Source organism: Idiotropiscis lumnitzeri, chromosome 10 (assembly GCF_059441095.1).
Source record: "Idiotropiscis lumnitzeri isolate Australia: NSW breed Sydney's pygmy pipehorse chromosome 10, RoL_Ilum_1.0, whole genome shotgun sequence".
Lineage (NCBI taxonomy): Eukaryota > Metazoa > Chordata > Actinopteri > Syngnathiformes > Syngnathidae > Idiotropiscis > Idiotropiscis lumnitzeri.
In genome coordinates, this window is record NC_142400.1 from 3,753,287 (window position 1) to 3,777,632 (window position 24,346).

Genomic DNA, 24,346 nt, shown 5'->3' on the forward strand with positions numbered 1-24,346 from the left:
CGTGGTGTGAACCGCTTGCTCGCCATGTAACTCTTGAGGTCCTATCATCATGTGAGCTGGGATTTCCTTTCAGAATAAACAGGCACCATGCTGGGAGTAAAGAAATGGGCTTCCTGGGGCAACTTGGTTATTTCATGTTATGGGAGAAAATTTTATTACAACAAATACATAAATGCTATGAGGCTCAAGGTCTAGATAAAAAAATGCATACTTCAAGTGACATTAAGATATTTTGTGCTCAAGTGGCATAATTCTCATTACTTGTCAGTACTCCTTAGTATAGAATAAAATCCTATCGTTATTAGTGATGGACTGATGTGCTTTTTTTCCAGGGCCGATACCGATACTTAGTAGTATATCTGAAGCCGATATTCATTTATTGAAAAAAGGGGTAAAATGGTGTCAAAATTTTGAACGATTTAAAAACTCCCAAACATGATTTGCAACATGTTAAAGCTTTTTTAGGACTTGGAAAATAGACGACTTAGTTTTAAAAGTCTGACAAAAAAGTGTACGAAGCTCCCAGGCTCATCTGCAGTTATATATAGGTGGTGCTCTGGGCGGGCCAATCTGCTTCTGCAGGCAGGGTTACCAGCACAGCAAAGAGAGAGAAGTGTGCTGCATCGAACCAAAATAAACCGGCTTTTAATTTATTGGCTGTGAAAGTTAAAAAAAAAAGGCAGATAGGAAAATGGCAAATATTGACCTTGATAATCGGCCTGGCCGATAATCGGAATATGACTAAATAGTTATTCACACATCACATCAACAAGCACTAAAAATTTCCCCATTGTGGGACTAATAAAGGACATCTTTATCTCTATCTTTATCTTTACAACAAGCCCCACACAAGCCTGAAATGATTCTAATTTTTTTTTTTTTTAAATCAGCTGTGTTTGGAGTACGGAGAGGTCTAAAACAGGCGGGATATGGCTCTCCAAGAACCGGAGTTCCCTACCCCTGCTCTAGAACATGTCATAGTTTGCATTCAATGAAAATTACAAAGCAATGAATCATTAAAAAGGCAAATCAGTGAACAATGCAGGTCACGTGAAAATACTTGCAAATTAAAATTAGACAGAATTGGGGACCTGCTGTATAATTATCACCCAGTCTTTATTTTTAAGTATTGATCGGTAGCCCCGACTTTTTTTTTTTTTTTTTAGCTTCCGCATCAGCTGAGAGCTTTGCTTGTTTAGCCTGTTGCATGTGAAACCAGGTGATATCTAATCTATAAAAGGAAACAAAGTAGCAGGAACAAATTTGGCCTAGGGGGGGGGGGGGAGTTGTGCTCTACATTTGTGAGCCAAAATAAATCAATAAAACAACAAGTCAAAGCTACGAAACACAACAAAAAAAAGAATTGATCGGAAGTAAAACCAGCATGGTTGAAAATAAATTGTTTATGAATCACATGACGGAAGTGAGTGATAGGAAGGACCTTTTATGACTTCAGTCCGTTGAGTAAATTGGCACACCTGCCGGGACAACGTGAACTGCAGGATTGTGCAACAAACAAACAAGTGGGAGTGGCCACGCAACATACTGCACATTTGAGCTCCTTTTAGACACAATATGGATGTAGTGAGGAAACAAAAATATGATTGCGCATCTTAGTGTTCTTTTCTGATGTCATTCTGTTGTTGCTGACTTTGAAATTCTTGCAGGATGATCTTGGAAGAAGAAGACAAGGAGGCTCGCAGTGCCTGATGGGAAGGTGTTCCTCTGAGTGACATGAAGCACAGTGAACTGGCGCCAAGTTATTTTGGCAAGGCCGACGTCAATGCCGTGACTCATGTTGCAAAAAATAGGCCACAATGGCTTGGGATTGAAACGAGCGAATTAAAGGTGGTCGCTGGTCGGCATGCGTATTTGGAAGTCATTAAGCGAATGTGACAGCGATTACCCTCCGTCGTATTTAATGGCTTACACACACAACCTTCGCCAAAACAATTGTTCCACGTGCTAAACCTAATCATCATCATTACGAGAGCGTGAACGGCCGGAGTGTCAGCTGACCCACCAAGACCTGGACCGACCTAGACTCCAGCATCAACGTACGTATTGTCACTAGTCCTTAAAAGGTTTGTTTTTATATATATTTTTTTAATAACACCTTAAGTTTGGACTAAAGTGCAATTTAACTCATTTAATCCCAGAAGTTTTCACTAGAGGAAACCCCTCAATTCCAGCCTTTTTCTGGATTTTAACTGGTTTTGCGAGGCCAACAGAATTTTGTGTTCTAATGCTATAGTATAGTATTGGTGCCAAAAAAAACAAAAACAAAAAACAACGTATAAATATGTCTTTGGGAGGCGGGGACTACGTTTTTGAAAACGTATATGTGTGTGTGTGTATGGATTGAATGAGTTAAAATAAAACAGTAATTAACAAGCAGAAACCTGATACAAATACTACCGATAACCCAAAATCGACAATATAATACACACTTAGTAGTCCACACCGGATGAAGACGTTGATTAACGACATTGCTTCCAGCTGTAGCGCTATCAGAGCCGGTATTGAGAATTAAACATTAATAACTCATTTGAATTCATAGCTGCCTGACTTGGACAAGACTGTGCAAGCTCACAGAACAAAAAAAAAAAAACATTTGGGAACTTTTGTGTATCCTCCTGGGGATCCAGCTCAGTGGAATGGAAGAAGTTAGGAATGAACAGTTTACACATTGTTACTCCAAAGTTGGTTTTAAAATCAACATGGGTGAGAAAGCACGACACGACAGGAGAGTGTCGCTGGCGGTGCGCAACAACGCACATAAATGAATGGTCCCAAGTGTCTCTTGGCATGTTACGTAAGCGTCGAACATAAGGTGGTCACGTTCCCCAACTTCCCTCGTCATTCCTGGCTGCCGCAAATGTCTTCTGGGGAGCCTTCAAGCAGCGAGGTTATTACAACAAACCACTGCACTAGAAAAAAGGTCAGGAACTGTGTCTGGTTGCCAGGTGACTAATTGCGGCGGAATCGACTTGTAAGCTCAACAGGCACACACTCCTTGGTGGCGCAAACAATGAACATTGTTCCGGACGTGAGTGGTGTTGAACATGACGGGGCCAAAATTCAAATAGTAGGTCCGAACATGACGTGACAGCACACGTGTCAAAGAGTACCCCTGAACATGACCGACCGTGTTTCTAGGCGCAGCGCTAAATGTCAAAGAGAGCCTCCGAGTACAAATGACCAACGAGTGTCAAAATGTAGCTCTGAACATGATCGACCTTGTGTCAAATAATGTTTCTGATCAGCAACCGTGTGACAAAGAATAGCGCTGAACATGACCATGCGTCGAAAAAAAAGAAAGAGTCGGTCAGAAAATGACTGACACCGGAGATGATTTTTAGAATGGCGGAAAAATGGAGTATCAAGGGATGATTCTTGGGCGACTTGTTAGCACGTCCGCCTTACAGTACAGAGACGAGCAGGGTTCGTTTCCGACTCCGACATTCATGTTAGGTGGAAGTGCTAAAATGTTCTCACGAAATGAAATGAATCTATATTTTTTATGACGGAGATTAGCCATCTTGGCGATTCCGTTCACACAATAAACGGCCCGACAAAGTTAAAGATAAAATGTCTTTTATCTCAAATCTAAGTCGCACATCTAAGACGACTCGGACGTTGCCAAAGGTGAGGTTTCGAATAGTTCACCTGGAATCTTTCCGATATACGTTAAAGAGATAAGGATGCTACAACATACAATAAATTCCTGATGGTCATTTAACTTTGGACTCAACCACAAGAGTAGTAATCATTTAACTTAACAGCAGCCGTCGGGTCGACATCCTCTCACACCAAATATTATTATTCTTTGAGCTTTGTTTTGCGTGTGTGAGGGGTCGGGCGCACGTATTGCTCTCAAGTGGCCATATAATAAACGAAGCAAAGTCTTCCCAAACAGAGCTATTTGTGTCATCTTGCTGAAACATTTTCTCATTTCAATATCGCAATGTACATCGCAGCCTCCCCAAAAATCGCAATGTCAGTTTTTTCCCCAATATTGTGCAGCCCTATTACTTAACATGAAATTTTGTTTAACCACCCAAAAATGACGCCAATAACACAAGCCAGAAAAATGTTCAAATCTGCCACTCGAGTTTGAAGCAGCCATTACAGGGTCATTTTGTCCATTTTCAAAGACGAAGCTGTACTAGAGGCTTTGTATCATTGCAAGCAAATTTGAACAATGCACACTGGAAAGATAAGTGTATTATGAATAATTTGACTTTGTGTCATTGCTGGTGGGAGGATGGTAGCAGCAAAGTTTAACGGCAAGCCGTAAAACTACTGGCACGGGTGTGCGAGGGCCCATTCATCACTGCCGGTTTGGTATTACTCATCCACTCATTCTTAAACGCATTCTTTCATAGCGCCACAGAGCATCATACTCAAAGGTAAGAGTGTCATTTTTGTTAGGGGGTCTCCAAGCACGTACTTGTTAACAAATATTAAACTTTTTTTTTGGAATGCAAAAGGATCAATGATGAAATCACGGGGGGGAAGCAACAATGATGCAGTGATGATATGTCATTGGCTCAAAGCCTTGACAGTGTCCAACCCGATTTTGACATTATTTGGATTTTACTGAGTATACAGCAGTTCATTTCTTTATTAAAGGGGAAGTCAACCCCCAATTTTTTTTTTCTAAGAAATTGTTCTATGCAGGCCCACGAGTCAAAAAATGGCATTCTGATTGATATTGCGTTTGTGGAACATGAATCAAGCGGCAAAATCCACCTGTTATTAGCCATCTCACAGGGTGGCCATTTTGTCACTTCGGTCGACTGAAAATGACGTCACAGTTGGTCACGGTTCAGATAACGACCAATAACGGCTCACCTGTTTTCTGAAGCTGAGCAATCATGATTGGTTGTTATCTGAGCAACTGTGATGTCATTTTCAGTCGACAGTAAGCATCAAAATGGCCGCAATATGAACCAGAATGCCATGTTTAGACTAATGAACGCGCATTGAACATTTTTTTTTAGAAGAATTTTTTGGGGTTGACTTCCCCTTTAAGTATTTTTGGCTCTTCGATAGCATCTTAGCATTTAACATGCTATTTCCAGCAAGTATTGTAGAACAAAACAACCAAGACGCCACAGAATCAATAATATAATCAAAATGTGCAAAGTTTGAGAGTGAGTAAGCAACTGCAGCGGCAAGCAATGGCTGTTTTTCCCCATGCTATCAATAAATGTTATCTGTAATCTGGTGGATTGTTTGATGTCTCGACAAGGCATCCTCGAGGTATTATATGGCCTGGCGATAAGACATTACTCATTACATTTGTATGTTAAATAAAATCCTAAAACAAATAGAGGAGTAGGTCATTTAGATGATGAACTGGTCGCAATTACTTGTGCTGACAGCTGAACAGTCTCCCGCAAAATTGAGTAAAACAAGCTCTTGGGTGATTTATTCTCAAACGTTCTTTTTGGCGTTTCACATACCTACAAGGGAAATGTATTGGGACTGCAGCAAGTGAGGTTGAGATTAACTAAAGGGATTGCGATCTGCTCATGTGCGCAGACGGGTTGCCGAGGAGATAAATGGACTGCGGATGGCACATTCAAGCCGGGTAAGATACGAGGGGTCCATCAGGCGCCGACACGGGGACCAGGCCGAGCAGTGGAGCAGCCACATTCAATTACCCGCATCCCATTTTCCAGCCTTCCTGGGTTAATTGGAGGCTTGCGGCCACCGGTCAGTCAGTCTCCAGACATTCTGCTGTCTCTTCCTGCGTCGACCTTCTTGTCTTCAACAATGTGGCTCGGCTTTAGTCAGTGTTATCCAAGAATGGTATTATCTTATTTGAGGTTGATTTTACTCAAATACTGGTTACCTGTATAGAGGTCACATGGTGCAGTAGCATTCCAGACTCAGTAGATAAGAGGAACTTAAAAAAAAAAAAAAAAAAAAAGCTTTTCGTGTGTGTAAAAACTGCAATGCACGCTACTGCCACCTACAGTACGGGAGGGGGACAGCATCAACCGTTAGTTCATAATGTGTTGTTTAATCAAGTGTTTTGAGGGTTTTTTTTATCCTAAGTTGTGAGTTGAATATTAAACAATTTGCATATTGACATGCATCAAGAGTCCAACATAACGGAGAGAATTTTTTTTTTCAAAATAAAATTTATTCAGCCTCAAATAATACATTTTTTAACAAGCATATTGTTTTTTTTGGGGGGGGGGGGGTTGTACCCATAAATTACAATTATATTGGATTAACAATGCACATTAAAATGAAATTGATCATTTTGGTCACAATAATTGCAATTCAGACCATTTCATCTCTATTTAAGATAATGACAGAAAAGCCCGGCTTACTTTACTTTGTAGCAAATTCTAACACTCCAGAGGTGACATTATTATTATTATTATTATTATTGTTATTATTACTGCTGTGAGTGTGATGATTAGCCAAACTACTGCCGTCCTTCATCCACGGCCGCATCAGGACTGCTTAGTCATTGCTGTGGCGAGCCTTAAAAGAAAAAGCCGCAGGAGTCCTCTCCTCGTCACCAGCAATCATCGATATAGATTTTAACCCCGTGAGTGAACAACTGAACCGAGGAAATTCAATGAACTTTAACAATGTGTCCTTTTGGCTCCGTTTATCTGCCAATTCCAACCCAGGCATCGGTAAACAAAGAGTCGCGACAAACTTATCTGGATAAGGTTGCATTCAGCTGAGATGTGTTTTACTTGGACGGATTATCAGCATTGCGCTCTTTTTGGATAAGCTATTTTTTCTCGCTTTCTGGAATGTGATTGACCGCAGTCTCGACCTTGTGGTCCACGATTGGCCGACGACCGACTCAGACAACGATCATAATACCCATCCATACAATTTCTATCGTACTCAGTAAACTTTTGGCTTGAATTCACACTCCTTGGATGACGTTTCAATTTAAATCACTTATAATTATTCGTGAGCTGGGATGGTCCCACTCTCCAACAAACAGCGGTTATCAGCCATACAGTGGACGACTACAAATATCTGACAATATTTACCGTTTGAGAGGTGAAATTCCAAATATTTTGACAATTCAAATTAAACAAGGTCATTAAATGATTAATCAGCACATGAGAAAAATCATATAGAGGATGTAGTAAGCACAGGTGGCGTCATACAAGTTCTATACAAGCACATACACACTAAGAAGCATTCACTTGCACTTATGGACAATTAAATGTTCAATGAATATGCATGTTCTTGGAATATGAGAGGAAGCCAAAGTACAAAGAAGAACAATCTGAAAGGAAGGAGCTGAGATTCAAACGCAAGATCCTCCAAACTGTGAGGCAAGACGTGCAAACCACGTGTTCAACATACTTCTTTGTCATTTTAACATGTGCAACTTTTGTGGAATATTTTTTTCATAAGTTGTAACTCCTCCCACATGACAGTCAACCAAAAGGCTTATCCAGAGCGACGGACGACAAATTACAAACGGTTCGAGTCGGGTTTTTGCGAAAAATTAAACGCTGAGTTTTACAAACAAGAAAAATGCACGTTAATTGGCGTGTACGAATTCAGGTGGTTACTTAAGGAGTTCATTTTGAGAATGCAACGGTGTGGAGCTATACCACACGAGAATAACAGCAGCAGCGGCTTTTCTGGCTTTGCCTCTCAGGTCAACAAGTCACAGTATGATGTAGTGCAGTTTGCAACTCAATGAATAACTCATGAGCACATCCTCTATGTGTAAATGCAACATTTTTTTTAAAACAACTCCTGCATTGGATCTCATTGTCAAGGTGCACCTTACCTGACCCAAACATTCGTGACAAACACAAAATAAATAATAACTCACCTAATTTCATCAGGGAAGCCAGCAGGACCCATAAGGAGATCTCAAAGGGGGTCTGGATGTGTTTGTACTCGAAGCTGAGCACCGGGAAGCTCTTTTTGGTAAAGTTGTGCTTCCCCTGCGCCACGGCGTGGACGTCCGACTCGTCTCGGTGTCCCACGTCCGGGGAGCTGGCGGCTCCGAGGGGCAGCACGGAGCCCTGAAGGAGCACCAGAAGCACCAACACGAGGAGCCCGCGCTCCGGGAAGCTGCTACCGAAGCCGCCCGGGTGACTAAAGCCTTTCCTGGGGGACATTTTCTCGGGCAGGTAGTGGAGGTGTTGACGCTTATTTGAACTTCAAAGAAGCTGGGCAGTTTGTTGGTTCGAACTTCGCCACATGGACCGACCGAGTTAACAATTTTGAAGACTTCGGTAACAGGAGGAGGGGGGTTTATTCGGTTAGCTAGCCGATTTGGAGCGTTTGGGCTAGCCAGGTGAGCAGCCAAGGGCCGTGAAAGGGAGGAAGCAGGAAACGTCACGATGATTGAAAGAGACTCATAATGCAATAGAAGGACGTACTGTAAAGAAAAAAAAAAGTAGGAGCAACTCTCCCTTTTCCGGGCTTATGGACAAGTTTGTCGGCGTGGCTTAGCAGCGAGCGATGTCCTCTCCCGGGAAAGGTGTCATTGTTGATGCTGGTGACAAGCGACACGCAGCGGCATCCCCCTCCGCGCCTCTCCGTCCCCTTCCAAGTCGCAAGGCGGCGGCGGCGGCCGCAGAGCTCGGATTCTGACCTTGAAGTTGAGTCGCCACACAACCGCGCCGCATTTTGTCTCGTCGCCGTGTAAACGCCAACTTTTTTTTTCTCCAATGGCTTTGCCGCGTGTGTGCGGCAATCCCGCCGCCTCCCGCCCCTGCTGAGGAGGAGGAGAAGGAGGACCTTGGCGGGGGTCAGTTTAGGGAAGGAACAGCCGCGATGGTGAGCGTCATGGAGGGGCGGTGTCGGTCGCTTCTTTCTCGGCTTGTCGAGCCAAGTCGGTTGTGTTGTTATCTCGTTCAACCTTCAGCGATTTTCGCGGAGGTTTGGTGGATGCGAGGGAGGAGGGAGGACGGTGGCCGTGAAACAGCGACGCCGACCGGCATGGAGGTTTCGGACGTCGGCCTGGGAGAGAAACACTATCTTATGACGCTCATGTGTTTCCTTTGATCATCTGAGCGCGACAAATACTTTCATTTCCTCTTTCAAGTCAGTTTGAAGGAGACAAATGAGCATTGAGTTTTAAATGCTTTTGTCAAAATACCCCAAGGCTCGAGAATTGTAACACACTTTCAACATGCTATTTCTTGTCTTGTTGAAATTATCAATTAATTTTTGACGGAGCAGGCCGTGCGCAACCATCCAGACCAGACTTTTGACCTAAGCAAAATAAGGTCGCATCCAGCCTATCCACAGTCTCTGAACAGCCCTGGTCGTCTTTTTGAAGTCAAAATAAAACATAAAACACAGAGAAGTGGACCAATGCTTTTTGTGGGGGATAGGGACCGGACCGGCCCGAGAACAGTGAAAACCCATTTATAATTGATGGACAGTGAAATGGATTAGAATGTGTATTTATGTTGTTTTTTTGTTGTTTTTACCCAAAGCATCTAAAAATAAATACATTAAAAAAACTGATAAACATTCAATGTGCATTTTGCTTGAAAATATAAATAAATAATTAAGATACTGCCAGTCAATAGGCTTCTCTAAGGCTCTTTAAGAATTACGAACAAATGCAATCATATCTTGTGCAGAAGGACTTTCTCGTGATTATATCAGTCATGAAGTATTTCAATTTAACCTTAGATCCAATAAAAAAAATCCCCTTTGACGTTATATCATTCAACCTTGTCCTCAGCAAATCTTTCCGTGCTCTGTCATGTGAATAACTTCAAATCACCCAAATGGCCTAAACGCCAAGATTGGTATTCACAAATGGCGCTGCGGGAATGCGGGTGCATATATTTAGAGAATTAATTTCTACCAGGCCAGACAAGATCACAACATTCACTTGAGGCTGCAGAAATGTATATTTGCTTTTTTTCAACCAGACCTTCTGACTGCTTGTTTAGGCTTTCAGGAGAGGCCTCTCAAGACTGCGACTTGACTTATGACTAAACGTGACTCAGCACTCTTTATCAAAGGCGCTTTGTCAGTTGTTTTCACCGTGCGTACATTTTAAATGGCGTCCAGTCAACTTTAGAGGCGGCGGTCATTTTTCTTCGCCACTCCTGATTGTGTTATACTTTTCATATCCCTGTGTTGTGCTTTGTAGTGTCATTAGTGTTAAGGATTGGCCTTTTATCTGTCACTACTAAAGTGAATTACACATCAAAGTAGCTTCACCGACCAGGAAATAGGACATTTACAAAGGGAAAAGAGGAAGTGTGAGATGATAACCATAAATCAGGAAATGGATTACATAAACAAATTAAGTTTACCACGTACTTGCTTTTGCAAAATGTCACCAAACTCGTACTGGCTAACAGCAACATGGCCAGAGAAGTGTGAATAGTTTTCACATTTTTTTTCTACTGAGGAAGAGCGGTTCAGAAAATGTTGGGATGGTTCAATGCCCAAGGCGAGATTTTTCAAAATGGGTTTCTTAGCAATCAAATCATGCGGTGACTCTCTGTATTTTTCATACAGTTGGCACAGCGGTTGACTTCTCTTTTTGTGTGTTTCCCGTGACAGTAGATGTTAAAAGTAAAATTTTCTTCCTTTCTTATTTATTTCTTTATTTATTTTCAGTTTTACCAAGCTGATGCTAACATAGCTAGCATACAGCCGAACATGGAAAGATGTCTCCTGACTAGCATTAAAATGACCAGCATAATGCTTTAATGACAGTTAGAAATGTGATGAGGATTTTAAAAGATACTTTCATTATACTAAGCATATCCTAACTACCAGGTCGTGGAAGGCAAAATAGCTAACTAGCATTACAATTACCAGAGAAGTGTAAGCACTTTGTTTTGTCATTTTACACAGTGATTGACTTCTTTTCAATTGTGTGACAGTTAAGAATGCTTTGATGTTACTTCAAAACTTTAATATCCACAGAACAGGAAATGATGCATCACATCCACGCGCAAATTTTCCCAAGCAGATGCTAACAAAAGTAGCATGTAGCCAAATGCTTAATAGATCACAAACTAGCATGAAAATGACCAGAAAAGGTGACTCGTTTTTACTTTGTTTCATCCAGTATATTATAAACAATTAATGACATATTTGACACTTGAGGTTGATTAGAATATTACTTTAAAAATGAAATAATTCTAGAATGCTAATATAACTAGCATGTAGCCAAAACGCATGATGGCTTGTGACTAGCGGGAAAATGACCAGAAAAGATGAGCTCTTTGACTTTAGATTAGTCTTATACAGAGCTTTTAGGTCACTGGCCTTCGTGAGCGCCGAGAGGATGCCGCAGATCTGAGAGACAGACCGACATCCAGCTGATACGACGTATCAGAAGCAAATCTTCAAATAGTCACCTCAACCATCGAAAACACGTCGCCCTCATCTGCTGACAGACACGCGTCAGGGATAACGTACATGTCTTTATACCGGGATGGTGTCGTGTCTCCATTTGTTTTTAGATCCCAAATTCAAGACGGGTCATCGTCATAAATCTGACTGCCGTCGTGTCCCTCATCCTGTAAACAGAATGTAAAGAAAAATCTTTGTTGTTGTGTTGTTGACAGTGTCAAGTCGGTGGACTTTACGTTCGTGCTGCTTGTGTTGCTATAAGTAGCCTCAGTGATATTTTTTTTTGAACGGCACTTATCCGGTTCGGGATCATGATTTACAACAGAGTCACCCCTCACTGTCGGCGTTTACATGGTCTTGCTACCTTGCGCTGAATTGTTGTAGTCATTGGTCAAGGTGCAAGTATTACCTTAGTCGAAACAACGATGATAATAATATGACAGTCAAACAAACCTTATTAAATTATCAAATTATTAAATGTTTTGCTTAGTCAACCAAATACTAAGGGACAAAATATTGTAAAAACATTCAAATATCCTGCCTCTAATTTAATTGTTCTGGGCATTGAGGGACCAAAAAAAATTATTTTTTAATTAATTTGTGATCAGACTTAATCTACTGAATATTGGAATTGACATCTTAAAATCCACATCAGTCAGGCCCTAGGAACGTTTGTGTTCACCTGTATCTTTGGCATTGTCACAAGAGCGAAAATTGGATGGGGCCGTGTAAAAGGAAAAAATGAATGGATTAATGGATGAATGAATGAATTAAATTAAATTAAATTAAATTAAATTAAATTAAATTAAATTAAATTAAATTAAATTAAATTAAATTAAATTTAATTTAATTTAATTTAATTTAATTAAATTAAATTAAATTAAATTAAATTAAATTAAATTAAATTAAATTAAATTAAATTAAATTAAATTAAATTAAATTAAACGTATCCCCTGCTTCTGCACCTTGAGTGGCATTTTATAGCTAAACATTGACCGGTGAATTCCTTGACACATCAGAAGTGGGATGATCTGGAAATCATCCATCTGGGCGCAAACCTTTGGCCACATCAAATTCATGAAAATATTCCAGTTCCTTTCTGTTCAGTTATCTGGATTTCAACAGCTATTGAGCACACACACGAATTTGCTTCATTCATCCTTCCTTGTGCTGTTATCTTTACTCGAAAGAGACTTGCACCATTGACAAAAATGATGAAATCCCAGCGTTGATTGGGGAAGCGAGGTCGTTTTGCGAAAACAATTCAGGTAGTTCACCAATGATGTCGCCACCCATCCGTCTTTAGCATTAAAATGTATTACATTAAAAGCGCCACTTCCTTCAAATTGTTTTTATTCCTTAATTATTTCACATTTAATGTGCTAGTTTTTGCCAATGAAAAATAAATACAGACGTAACTATGATTGGCTCAAATATTGGCTCTTCTGATAAAACAGCAGCGCCCCCCAGAGTCAGTTGTGTGTAACTTTTTGGAATAGCTTACCACGGCACGTGCACGTATTCACCAGCAGGCGGCGCTGTCATTCTAGAAACAACAAGCAGACGGTTACTGCATTAGATGATAGAAGTTATCTCCAAAATAACTCACGTTTATCGAAAACGTTTGTTTAACCTATTTAGAAATGAAATACGAATCCTTTTGGAGACAATTTGTTGCGACAAAAATACCATCAACTACATGTTTTTCAGACGGTGGCTATAATCATCTTTATTTTGAACCATTATCAGTTGAGGACTAAAGTGTGTGTGCCAATTCTGTCGAAGGGGTTCGTGACCAAAAGTTTGGGGCAGAGTTAAAAAAAAACACCAGTAGATGGCACTCGGACACCTGAAAGTTGACCCTAAAAAAACGGTTCTAAGGTGCCTGAAGGTGCTACCATAGGTATAATTTCCAGAAAATGTTAGATTTGGTGCCGTGGCACAAACATCTTGAAGGTGAAAATGAGTTTCAGGTGGGAGCCACAAGGCCTTAACTGCAGTTGTTTCCTTTGGCCACACACTGTTTTAATCATAACAATAAGAATGTTCAAACAGGTCCTTCTGTAGACCAGTCTTCAGGCTTGGCTCTCGTCGAAGGTGTTTCATCTCTTTGTGTTCCACGCGGGTGACCATAACTCTTACTTCATTGCCATGAAAGGTGCACTCACTCAGCACTTCTCCTTGTAGGCCACATCTGGCAAGACCCAAAAAGAGACATGAAGGCAGGAAGGGGAGGCAGGGGAAAAGCCACTTTGAACATCAAAGTAGGTCATGAAAAGTGCTCGGAGGTACGACGACGCTGGATGAACACTTGACATTTGATTCAGGGCGGACTGAGCAACCCGAGGCTAGTTATGCTACGCGTTTACGCGATAGCGACCAAATAAAAACTGACATTTTACACACTGACTTCAGCGTCAAAAATAATTCCTATTTACGCAGACCTTTAAGAAATGTAATATGCATGTCAGGCCACTAAGTGGCGATGTTAGTGGTGGTGAAATGCTAAATGCACGCTAAAGAGAACCAGAACTGGCAAACAAATTCTTCTGTTACGGAGTACGTCAGCCAGGAAATATTCTAATATAAGTAATGTTATTATTTATTTATTGTTTTATTTTTACAACAAGGTCCTAAGTTTTGATTTTGACCTTCAAGGTGCCTGCACAATAAATATTCTCAAAATGACATCAGAGCAGATTTTTTTTTTTTAAATGAATACAAAATACTGCGTGCCGTTATACACAATTTAAGAAATAAAAAACCAAAAACAACTGTTCATTTGTTATATTTGTCATATTTTTATTTTTTTATAAAACCTTTGTTCCAGGCACGTGGGCTTAACCTGCAAAAAATATTATTCCACAAAATTATAAAGTTCCTCCTCAAATGAAACCATTTATTCACAAAACTGCTCCACAATGAAAAAAAAAAAAATTGAGGCTTTAATTTTGTAGATTATTGTTTTGGCATGTTTATAGAAGTAAGCTGCAATGTCCTATTTTCTTCCCTACTTGGTGTTTTAACAGTGATCTTGTGCAAGAGTTATGAGGAACGTACAAGGCTGAGACGAACCGCATTGGCCAAGGCCGAGTGAGATATGAGATGCTGCGCAAGAACAAGTCGACAGGTCGGGGACCAGAAATTATGGACATAAAGCTGACAAAATCGAGCACATCAATTCTCTTTCTCTCTCTCTCGCGAAGGCACTTGAAGTCCCGAAGGAGACTCACAGTGAATTTGGTCTCAATCTGCCTCTGTGTCCGTCTTGCCATTTTCGACATATCCGAGACTCGGTCGAAGTTTGGCCTCACCCTGCCTCAGTTTTAGTCTTGACTCATCTCAACCACTTATCAGTTTTGACATCCTCAAAATCTCCGTCTCGACTTGGTCTCAGTCTGCCTTAGTCTTAATTTTGACTCGGTTTAATTCTTCTAAAAGTTTCATCTCCGTCTTAACCCTTCAAAGGATTGCTCTTAGACTTGAATTCCATCTTAACACCTCAGTTTTTGGTTTTGACCTGGTCTCAGGATGGTTTGGTCTTGGAGTCAACCCCTCAACGTGTGACCAACCGTTATTCCGGCAAATCTAATTTGTAATCGTCTGGCAGCCATCAAGATTTACGGCAGCCACATGATAACACCGCGCAGTAGCCTCCCCACAAGCATTTATTTTATCCTTCCCAAAATAAGGCGCCGCCTGATTGAGCAGAAAAAGCTGTCATTTCCATCATGATGAGATTTTCTCCCACTTGGCTCGATTGGTTGCTCACGCGACTGCGCCACTGTCTCCTCGGCCGACAGTGTTAAACATTGGAGCGTCGCTAAATATATTGTCACCCGTCTTTAATCAGCCTCAGTTTTTAGTGTGAGTCCGCGTGATGAATCCGTTCCGGAGTTTGTTGCCAGCATGGTGAAAACCAGGAGGGAACCTCTGTGATTACTGCTTCCATAACGGGAGAGACTCGTCGAAGACTATAAAGCCGCAAACAGACATTTTCAGCACGGGAAATGTTAAAAATATCAGTTCTCACAAAACATGCAGGATTCTATTTCGGGGACGGACTGCTCCTCTCAGGGTTGAGCTAAAACTGGAGGAAAGCTTGCTGCTGCACTCCGTAAGGAATGGTACTTGTCAATACTACAATCCACAACGTGGGTAAACGCCATAAAAAAAAAATACTGTCGATGTCACACGATCATCATATGGTCCTAAACCTGGTCTCGGTTTTGGTCTTGGTCTCAACCAGTCTTGGCCTCGGTTGAGACTCTGTGTCAACCCTTCTTGGTCTCAGTCTAACCCAGGTGGGCAAACTTTTTGATTGGTGGGCCACAATGGCTTCTAAAATTTGACAGAGGGGCCGGACCAGGTTATTGGTTCAAGTCTTGACTAGGTCTCAATCCCTTCAAAGTCTTGGTCTTGACTGTATCTTGGCTTTCCTTAAGTTTTTTTGGTCCGTCTAAGATCCTCAGAGGTTTTCCGATCGGTCTTGCTTAATAACTACTCCTCTCCAGTCAATGCCAGGCTTCTCATCTGTTGTCCAAATTGTGCATCCCGGTGTGTTTTTTTGCATATGTGTGTTGGCCAACACCGCCCTCCAGCCTCACAGAAAATGTCAAGAGAGTGCATGGATAGCGTGAGTCAGCGTGGACGATGGTACAAGAGGACAGTTTTGGTTTTTTCAGCATCGCCACATACACAAGAGCTGGATTTTAAATATTGCATTAGAATGGTTGGACCCCCGCCCCCCCCCCCTCTCCCATAACCTCCCTGGGGCTCTGTGGAGCTCTGCATCACTCTCATCCCCCCCCCCTCTCTGATCTACCTCAGTTGAACCACAAACTTGATCGCGTATTCTCCAACCCCATGAATGTTGCCGCTGTGAATGTAACACATTACGTTGGCATCGAAGTCGTGGCTGACCACTTACTTGCGTCTTGGACAAAGCCCCAAAACCACAAACGGCTCTCTGGGGAGGAATAGGGGATTAAATCTTTAAGGTTTCAGGGTCTGGATATCTCAGACTGGATTTACATGACATGGAAACAATTCTTCTCGATGTCACAATCACAAATAGATTTCCGGTGTTCAAAAGTACTTGTTGTTGGGAAATGATGATCTAAAAATAAAAAAATAAAAATAAATCTAAGAGGTTGATTTTTGAGGGTCTGAGAACTAGGTGGTGGGAAGGATCTCGGGCAATATCTCTTAATTATTCTACCCAAGGATAAATCCGATTTTTGAGGGTTCTAATATACCTGAAAATTGAAGAATTTTAGAGGTTCTAAACCCTTTTGTAAAGTTTTAATTTATTTAATTTAATAGGAAGTCAACCATTTTGAAAAAAAAAAATATAGAACTAGTATTTTATCCAACTCCAACAAGGGATTTCAGCCAACTGAGCCCGAACAGGCAACAAGTATCCAACACGAGTTCTTTACCGATGTCATCGCATGTCGCCGCAATTATTAAGCAACAACAACAACAACAACAAAAATCTCACGCATCAAGGCCGAGATCTTAATGAGTACATCTTCCTGTGGGGATTGCTGGCAAATCTATCACGCTGTTTTCAAAGGCCTTCGCCGAAAAGTAAACAGTTTAGGTCATGCCTTGGCCGGAGACCTGAAACCTTTATGGCCTCCAAACAATGCCAAATGGAGCTTGACCTCCCGCCTCAGACCTCCCACCTACACGCAGGTCGTGTGCTCGCGATGGTGAGTGTCTTCTGTCTTGTTTCAGAGGGCAAAGCCTTTGTCCTATTTGGGGCCATTTCCATGCGAAGGCGCTACAAATATGTTGAACAAATGCATATTTTTTGACGGTATATTGTAATCATCATGGTTTCACCATTGGGAGGCTTTTTACGTAACATTTCTGCTCGGCCAGAAGTGACTTAGAAATATTTAGAAATGCTTTGGTGGCCACCTCAATCATGAATTTTCTATCCGCTGATTTTCTATCCACTTTAAAACTTCTAATTCCTCCATTCCTGAACTCAGCGCCCAAAGCTAGTTTTATTGCGAAGCATTAACTTTGGTATAGGCACCTCTATCATTATTAAATCCCCGTCCCCCCCCCCCAAAAAAAAATCAATACTCACTTCCCAAAAACAAACCAGAAGTGGCCTGGAGCTGCCATTTTAGAATTCAGAGGAAAAACTCACCCGAGAGATCTCTGATAGCTACCAAATTTGAGCTAATTACATGAGCTAGATGGCTAGGCTAAATTCTGAATAGTTTGACTTTTTGTCATTGTCCAATTTTCAGAAGTCCCCTGATTTTTACCGCTCCGTCATCAATCATCCACTGCAGTGAAAGTAAAAGCGAAATGTCCAAGCGCAAGCCTCTTAAAAAACAGACACGTCTAAAAGGTTCCAGCAGGCGACTGCCGCGGCTCACAACGCGTTTCCAGATTAGCGCAAGATTAGCGTCGCAATATCACCGATAACGCGTTATCTATTGCCCAAAAAATCCGGTTGCCCCGTTGTTATTCTAAGCCGCCACTTTTATCAGCTCAACTCCCCACATGGTCTCCAGAGACCGAATGCTAACAATGACGGCGCTATAAACAGGAAACGCCGAGCCCACTGAAGACGTCCTTGTTCTGAGTGAGTGACACCAACCAGGACACGCAAACATCAGGCTTTATTGACCTACTTGGCACCTTAATCCTCCACTCGTTGACAACGTGAGTGGAATTTTACTGCTCGTTTTACGGCGAGCGACCCGAGATGACCGCTAACAGGCACAAGAAAATGCCTTGAAAAGAAAAGTCGTAACCTCCGTGCTTGAGCCAATTGGCAACATGCGACTAATAGTTTTATGATGGCTCAACGTTTTGGAGTTGCCTGACGCTAAAAAAACTTTATTGCCAAAATTCAACATGTTTTGTTTTGTTTTACTCTCACAGAAAATAACAAATTTTAAGTTGTTACTTGACAATCAAAAATGCTAACAACATTCCCTGATTTGAATTCACGGGGATTTAAAGACCATTGTACTTTTCTTAATTTGTGCCGTTAGGTGTAACTTTTAACAGGTATTACATTTTTTCAGTGGTGGGCGGTCAAGGCCTTCTCTGCTGGCCTAAAATAAAATCAAGAAATCCTTATCATATTCTTCACATTGATGTCATATTATATCCTAGTGTTGTAATTTTAGATAGTTTTTATCCAATCAGAATTCAGCAAGCTCGTGTTGCCAGGCAGATTTCACAACAGGCCTTCAGATACAATCAGTAGTGCTTTTTTTAAACCACAATGGTCGAAGGAGGGAAAAGTGTGGATTTTATTGCAGATACACTTGCGAGGCCATTTTCGAGACGGACCTTTCAAGAAAAGCTTGGTCATCCAACTCTCACTCAGTAGTGCGTAAGTGTGTTTCTGTATATTATTTCTCCAGCCGTGATGTCATAAATGATGGTAATATGAGGGGGATTGATTCAAGTCGGACTAAGTAGGACTTCATTGAAGGCCTACGTGTGAAGTGCAAGACGCGCCACTGAGTTTTATGGTGGCTAACCTCAGACCTCTTGAACAAACAATTTTTATTTGAATATTTCCATGATTTCTTTTGGCAAAAATGACTATGAGGTATTATTTTACCTCCTTGTTCTCCTCTTCCACGATAACGAAATTTGGTGATGACACAATCAAAAAGAGGAATTTGTATGTGGAAATTGAATCAGACTCAAAGTTCAACTCTTGCTTCACACTCCTTCAAATGTAATGTTGCACGACTTAGGTTTTTTTTCCGTTTAAATAACTTGACGCTCATATATAAATTAAATCTGCTTGTAAGTACTAAATTGGATTGAGATAAGTTGACCTAAAACTGGCGTCGATAACAACATTGAGCGGCCGAGCGATGAAGTCACGACTCTGGAAAGTGACCTCATCAAACCAAACGGGCTTTCTCTGCCTCTTAAGTCTCTTGGACAAATAACACACACCCACGCGCTGTGGCCAACAGCTGTGTCAGCAGGATTCGCCGTCAAGCAGAACACAAGAGAGGGCAGGATCGCTGCAGAGGACTTAAAGGAAGGAAGATAAGAGCAGCAGGAAGCGCCTTTAAGTTCCTGCCGCTCATGTGAAGGCATTTGGCGCGATGCTGAGACACGACTGAAGTTCAACACCTGACGCTCACCTCTGCCATAATTTTGTCATAACTTTGTCTGTCTCATAATCAGAAGCTGGAGGACTCGAGAGCAGAAAATTCAACAATTTAGCATGACAGGGGGCTTCTGTGTTTGTCATTTTTACTGATTACCCGTACGTATCTGATTGGAGACTGCGGGCAGCAAAAAATGGAGCGCTGCAGTAAAGTGGAGTCGAATCGGTGGTGGGCGGTCAAGGCCTGGCCTAACGTAATCAAAAAATCATGATCATATTCTTCACAATGATGTCATTTTATATCCTAGTGTTGAAATTTTATGCTAAGAATTTGTATCCAATCACAATTCAGCTAGCTCGTGTTGCCGGGCAGATTTGGAAATACCAGTAGCACGCACTTCTGATACAATCGTGCGGGTGTCTGTTCTGTCTGTTTACAGTTGCGGTAGCCAATCAGATTACGAGTTGATGACAGTAAGGCGTTACGTTGAAGGTGATGAACGAGGCTTGTGATTGGGTACTCACCCGTGAGGGGGCAGTGCTACGCAAAATCAACACACTCGGAAGTCGTAACTGGCGACCGTTCGAAAATCTAAAATATAATCTTGCGTTTTTTTAAACCACAATGGCCGAAGGCGGGAAAAGTGTGGATTTCATTGCAGATACACTTGCGAGGCCATTTTCAAGACGGACCTTTCAAGAGAAGCCAACACTTATATCAGTTCTGTATATTATTTGTCCAGACGTAGTGTCATAAATGACGGTAAATGATGGGGATTTTTTTTCTGTCGGTATACACCCAACGGAGCAGCTGCGTCACAAAAGCACCGTCAAGCTATGTATAGGAAGCTATCATAGCGTCCTCTATATCATATCATTATGTATCATTTCGAAGCCACACATTTATCTTTGAGCTCCGTGCCAGTGTCAGTGTGGTTGCGCGGCTTCATTTCCTCCCACTCACCCGTTCACTGACTGCGTGTGGCCTTTTTTTGACGAGTTACGCTCATGTACGCAATTGGGAATAGTCTCGACGAGAGAATCCTTGGATTGCGCGTGAACTCCCTCAGAGTGTTCTTGTTTTGGTGAAAAGTGTAAATGAGTTGCTTCCAAATGCAGGCGCTTATTTTCGGAGGGGGATTCTCCTCCTTGAACATTTCAAGAAGACCAAGGTGGGATACGTTTGATGAATTGATCTCGACAATGATTACAGCTTGATCCAATTCACGAAAATCGCGTTGCATGACCTGCGCCGCAACTTAGACCGAAAATTTTGTCTACGTTCAGCGACCAAATTTTCAGATGCACTCTGAAGCATGTAAATGAAAACACCCCGGAATGCATCAAATTCTCAAAGACGTGATGTTTTTTTACGACTGAGTCAAGTCTAAGAACGGAACTTGGACCCTGGTCAAGGACTTGAAAAGGTTAAGACCAAGACCAAGGCAGGTTGAGACCGAGTCCAAACCAAGACTTTAAGACAAGAGTCAAGATGACTATTAACTCATTTTCTGCCATTGACGGCGTGAGACGTCAAATATCCTTTTTTTTTGGTTTTTTTTTTACTCGGCTAAGATTTGAGGCTGAGTCAAAACTAAGACTTTGACGTTATTGCGATCAAATTAAAACTGAGACCAAGGAAAGTTAAGACCAAATTGAGACCACGTCATTGATTGGTTGTGACCAAGTCAAGAAAACGGCAAATTAAGTTAAAACCAGGACCTGATAAAAGAACCTGAAAGATTCTTCTGATCTCCAATGCTTTGTGTCACATATAATTTGAATTTGTTCGGGTAAATACAGTAAGATTGCCGCTTGAAGTTTGGATACTTCCTGATTAGTTTTCATGTCGAAACACCAGCGTAAATGTCACATCTCACTGGTTCTCCTCCAGTACCCTCATGAGTGGCTCCTTTGTCCCTTGGGCCCACTCTTCCTTCTCAGATGACGTAGAGAAACTCAACAAGGCTTGCTTTTTTTTTCAATCTTTAGTCAATTGTTTCTTTTTGTGTCGTTTTTGAGGTCAGAGAGGCATTCAGACGAAGCCTTGTTGTGACTGCAGATGTAAATTTGCTCTTACTTGTGTTTTTAGGATATCTTTGACGCAACAGACATCGGAGGTTACTGTCTGCTGATGAAGCTAATTCGCCAACCTTTCAAATAAGAACGCTTAAAAAAAAGAATTAAAATGTAAATCCTAAGTCAAAATGCTCACCTCATCGGAGGGAAAAAAAGCATTTAATTTTAAATGAAAATGAACAAAAGCATTTCAACAATATATAAGTCTTAAAAAAAATAAAACATTAACAAGGTTTATTTATTAAATTTTTTTCCAAGTACTTCGGGCCGCATTAAAATGTTTCACGGGCCGCATGTGGCCCCCGGGCCGTAGTTTGCCCACACCAGGTTTAAAGACGATACCCAAGGTAGGTTGAGGCCAAGCCAAGACCGAAACTTTGAAGAGTCGAGCCTGAGTCAAGACAAAGACGAAGGCAGGATGAGAGGTTGCGACGGAATGAAGACCAGGTCCAGGACCGGTTAAAACTGTCTCAAAGCCAAGACTTGGATCTTTTGAAAATTAGGCAAGACCAAGGTAGGACGAGACCAGGTCAAGACCAAGACTGAGGGTTACTACTTAGACCAAGACCAAGGAGAATTGAGTCCAAGTCAAGACCAAGGCTTTGAAGGGTTGAGAGCGAACCAAAATTCTGATCAGATTGCGAATTTACAAAGTATCTTTCTTAGAAGAAATTACTCTCAAGAAATTCTCCTTGTTTCAGTAGAAGCAACTCTCTCTTACCGCAACAAGTAATTGTCCTCGAGGGCCTCCCATACTAGGTGACCCGGTGTCCAACCCAGGCGTCACCAGCAGTTGTTCCTCCTTAAATTTATGATCAGCATTGAGCGTGGGAGTCGCCTGAGGTTACCTTTCGCTGGAGCCAGACTGACAATCAGCTTCTCCCCTCAAAGCCTGCGCTGTGGGTCCCTCTTGTCCACGCACCCCTCTGCTGCCCTCAGGGAAGCTTGGACACACACCACTAATTACGGGGGTACTTGGATTTCCTGTGAGTGTTGCATCAAAGTGCAGAGCGACTCAGGTCCAGGACCAATCAAGTTGGGATGAACCTCGAAAGCTTTTTAAGGCTGCGAACGATGTGATTTTCATTAAATGTTAATTATTTTGTGGCGGCGTCGCAATCACACACACAAAAAGTTTTATTATTTGCATGATAGAGCATTGAAAAATATCCAACAGGTACCGTATTTTCCGGACTACAAGCCGCTACTTTTTTCCTCGATTTTGAACCATGTGGCCAATACAGCGGTGCGGCTTTTCTGTGGATTTTTCTTTCACCACTAGTGGCGCTCTATAGTTCAGAAAATAGGCTAAATAAATCTTGATTTTTTTTTTTTTTTCTTGGGTCTGTTCTGTTTTAATTAGCAAAGTTGTTGCCGTGTTGATTCATTCACGAACAGCCAAGTGAAAAAAAAAAAATGGATATTTGACGTCTTTAGCCGTCAATGGCAGTCAATGACTTAAAAGACACTGTTTATGTGCATTCACAGTACAAAATCGTTCTGTACATGCAGTCAACAAGTCATTTTTTTTCAACATAGACAACTGCAGTTTATAGCCTGCCGCGTATAATTTTTTTTTTTTTTCGGAAAAAGAGCAGCTTCGGCTTATATAAATGTGCGTCTTATAGTCCGGAAATTACGTTACTTTCCCACTTTTCAGTATCCTCTTGTTGGGATGCCGGTCACGTAAAAGCAGCCATAACCCACGTTAAACACGAGCCTCCCAACCCAAAAAAAAAAAAAAAAAAGTTTCCGGCAGTAAAACGTCTCACGGATGTTCTAAACTAAACGAAGATCTCATCTAAGACTCTACGGTCCAGTCGAGGTGTTGATCTGGGCTAAGTGTCCTTGTGACAAGCTCCCTCAGGCGTGAAAGTCTGGCTTTCCTTTGTGAGTGTCCCGAAAACAGGAGATGCACACTTGAACCTGCAACCTGTGACGACGTGCCTGTTTTTTGAACAGCGCCGGCGGTCGGTGGAAGAACGACAAGTCCAAGTCATCGCCTCGCTTGTCCCACAACACGAGACTTAAGTGGACGTCACTTTGCTCGTCTGCAAATGCCCCATTTTGTCGGATTTTTAGGTGGGAGTTTTTATCCAATCAGAATTCCGCTAGCTCCTGTTGCCAGGCAGATTTCACAATACCAGTAGCCTGGACTATTCTTTCCGAGGGCCTTCCGATACAATCGTGTTCTGTCAAAGTCAATGCGCTTTCAGATTGGATAGACCGTTGCCGTGTCAACGTGTACACGTCTTTGTTGAGTTCTGAGGAAAACTCAGAAGTTTTTCACAAAACCTGCGACGTAATCGTCATAATGTAAACATACCCTCGGGCTCCGTGTGTAAGGTTTCTCTCCAGCTCATTAGCCCGTGCGGGCGTAATACATCACCGGTCGTCCCGTACCCATGTGGAAACCATTCACCTCGTCTCCACGTGCGCTAAATAATTCTCAATGTAAATCGATTCGCCCGGAAAGGCCGCTCGCGATTGGACGGAAGCAGGAGTGACATCTTGTTCAGGTTTGGAGTAGCCGACAATTTTACAATCTTGTCCAAATGATTCCAATCTTTCAGGTTTACGATAATTATCACACTTTTTCTCTCCGCCATCACTGGTACACTTCTGTAGCGGCTTTAAAAAGTAGAATCAGAAGCTCCTTTTTTCAAATTTCCGTTTTACCACCTTTGGGGCGTTCCACTGTAACAACACTTTTCTTTCCAGGCCAGGAATTTTTCCCATTTCCTCATCTTTGTCCAGTAATATTGATCGTTGGTGCTGGGAAACGGCCTCCGTGATGCATTC

General features: G+C 41.8%; 1 protein-coding gene across 3 annotated transcripts in view; it reads right to left on the reverse strand.

The window, feature by feature from the left end:
* The window catches only part of slc9a1a (solute carrier family 9 member A1a), a 34,184-nt gene extending 25,207 nt beyond the window's left edge, over window positions 1-8,977 (reverse strand). For 2 of the 3 annotated variants that reach the window (XM_088305875.1, XM_088305876.1), the window contains exon 1: window positions 7,841-8,977. In XM_088305875.1, the coding sequence (XP_088162001.1) occupies window positions 7,841-8,132 (292 nt within the window). In that variant the 5' untranslated portion in view covers window positions 8,133-8,977. The remainder of the gene's footprint in view (window positions 1-7,840) is intronic. The other variant, XM_088305877.1, reaches the window with a different exon arrangement.
* Between the last annotated feature and the right edge of the window lie 15,369 nt (window positions 8,978-24,346).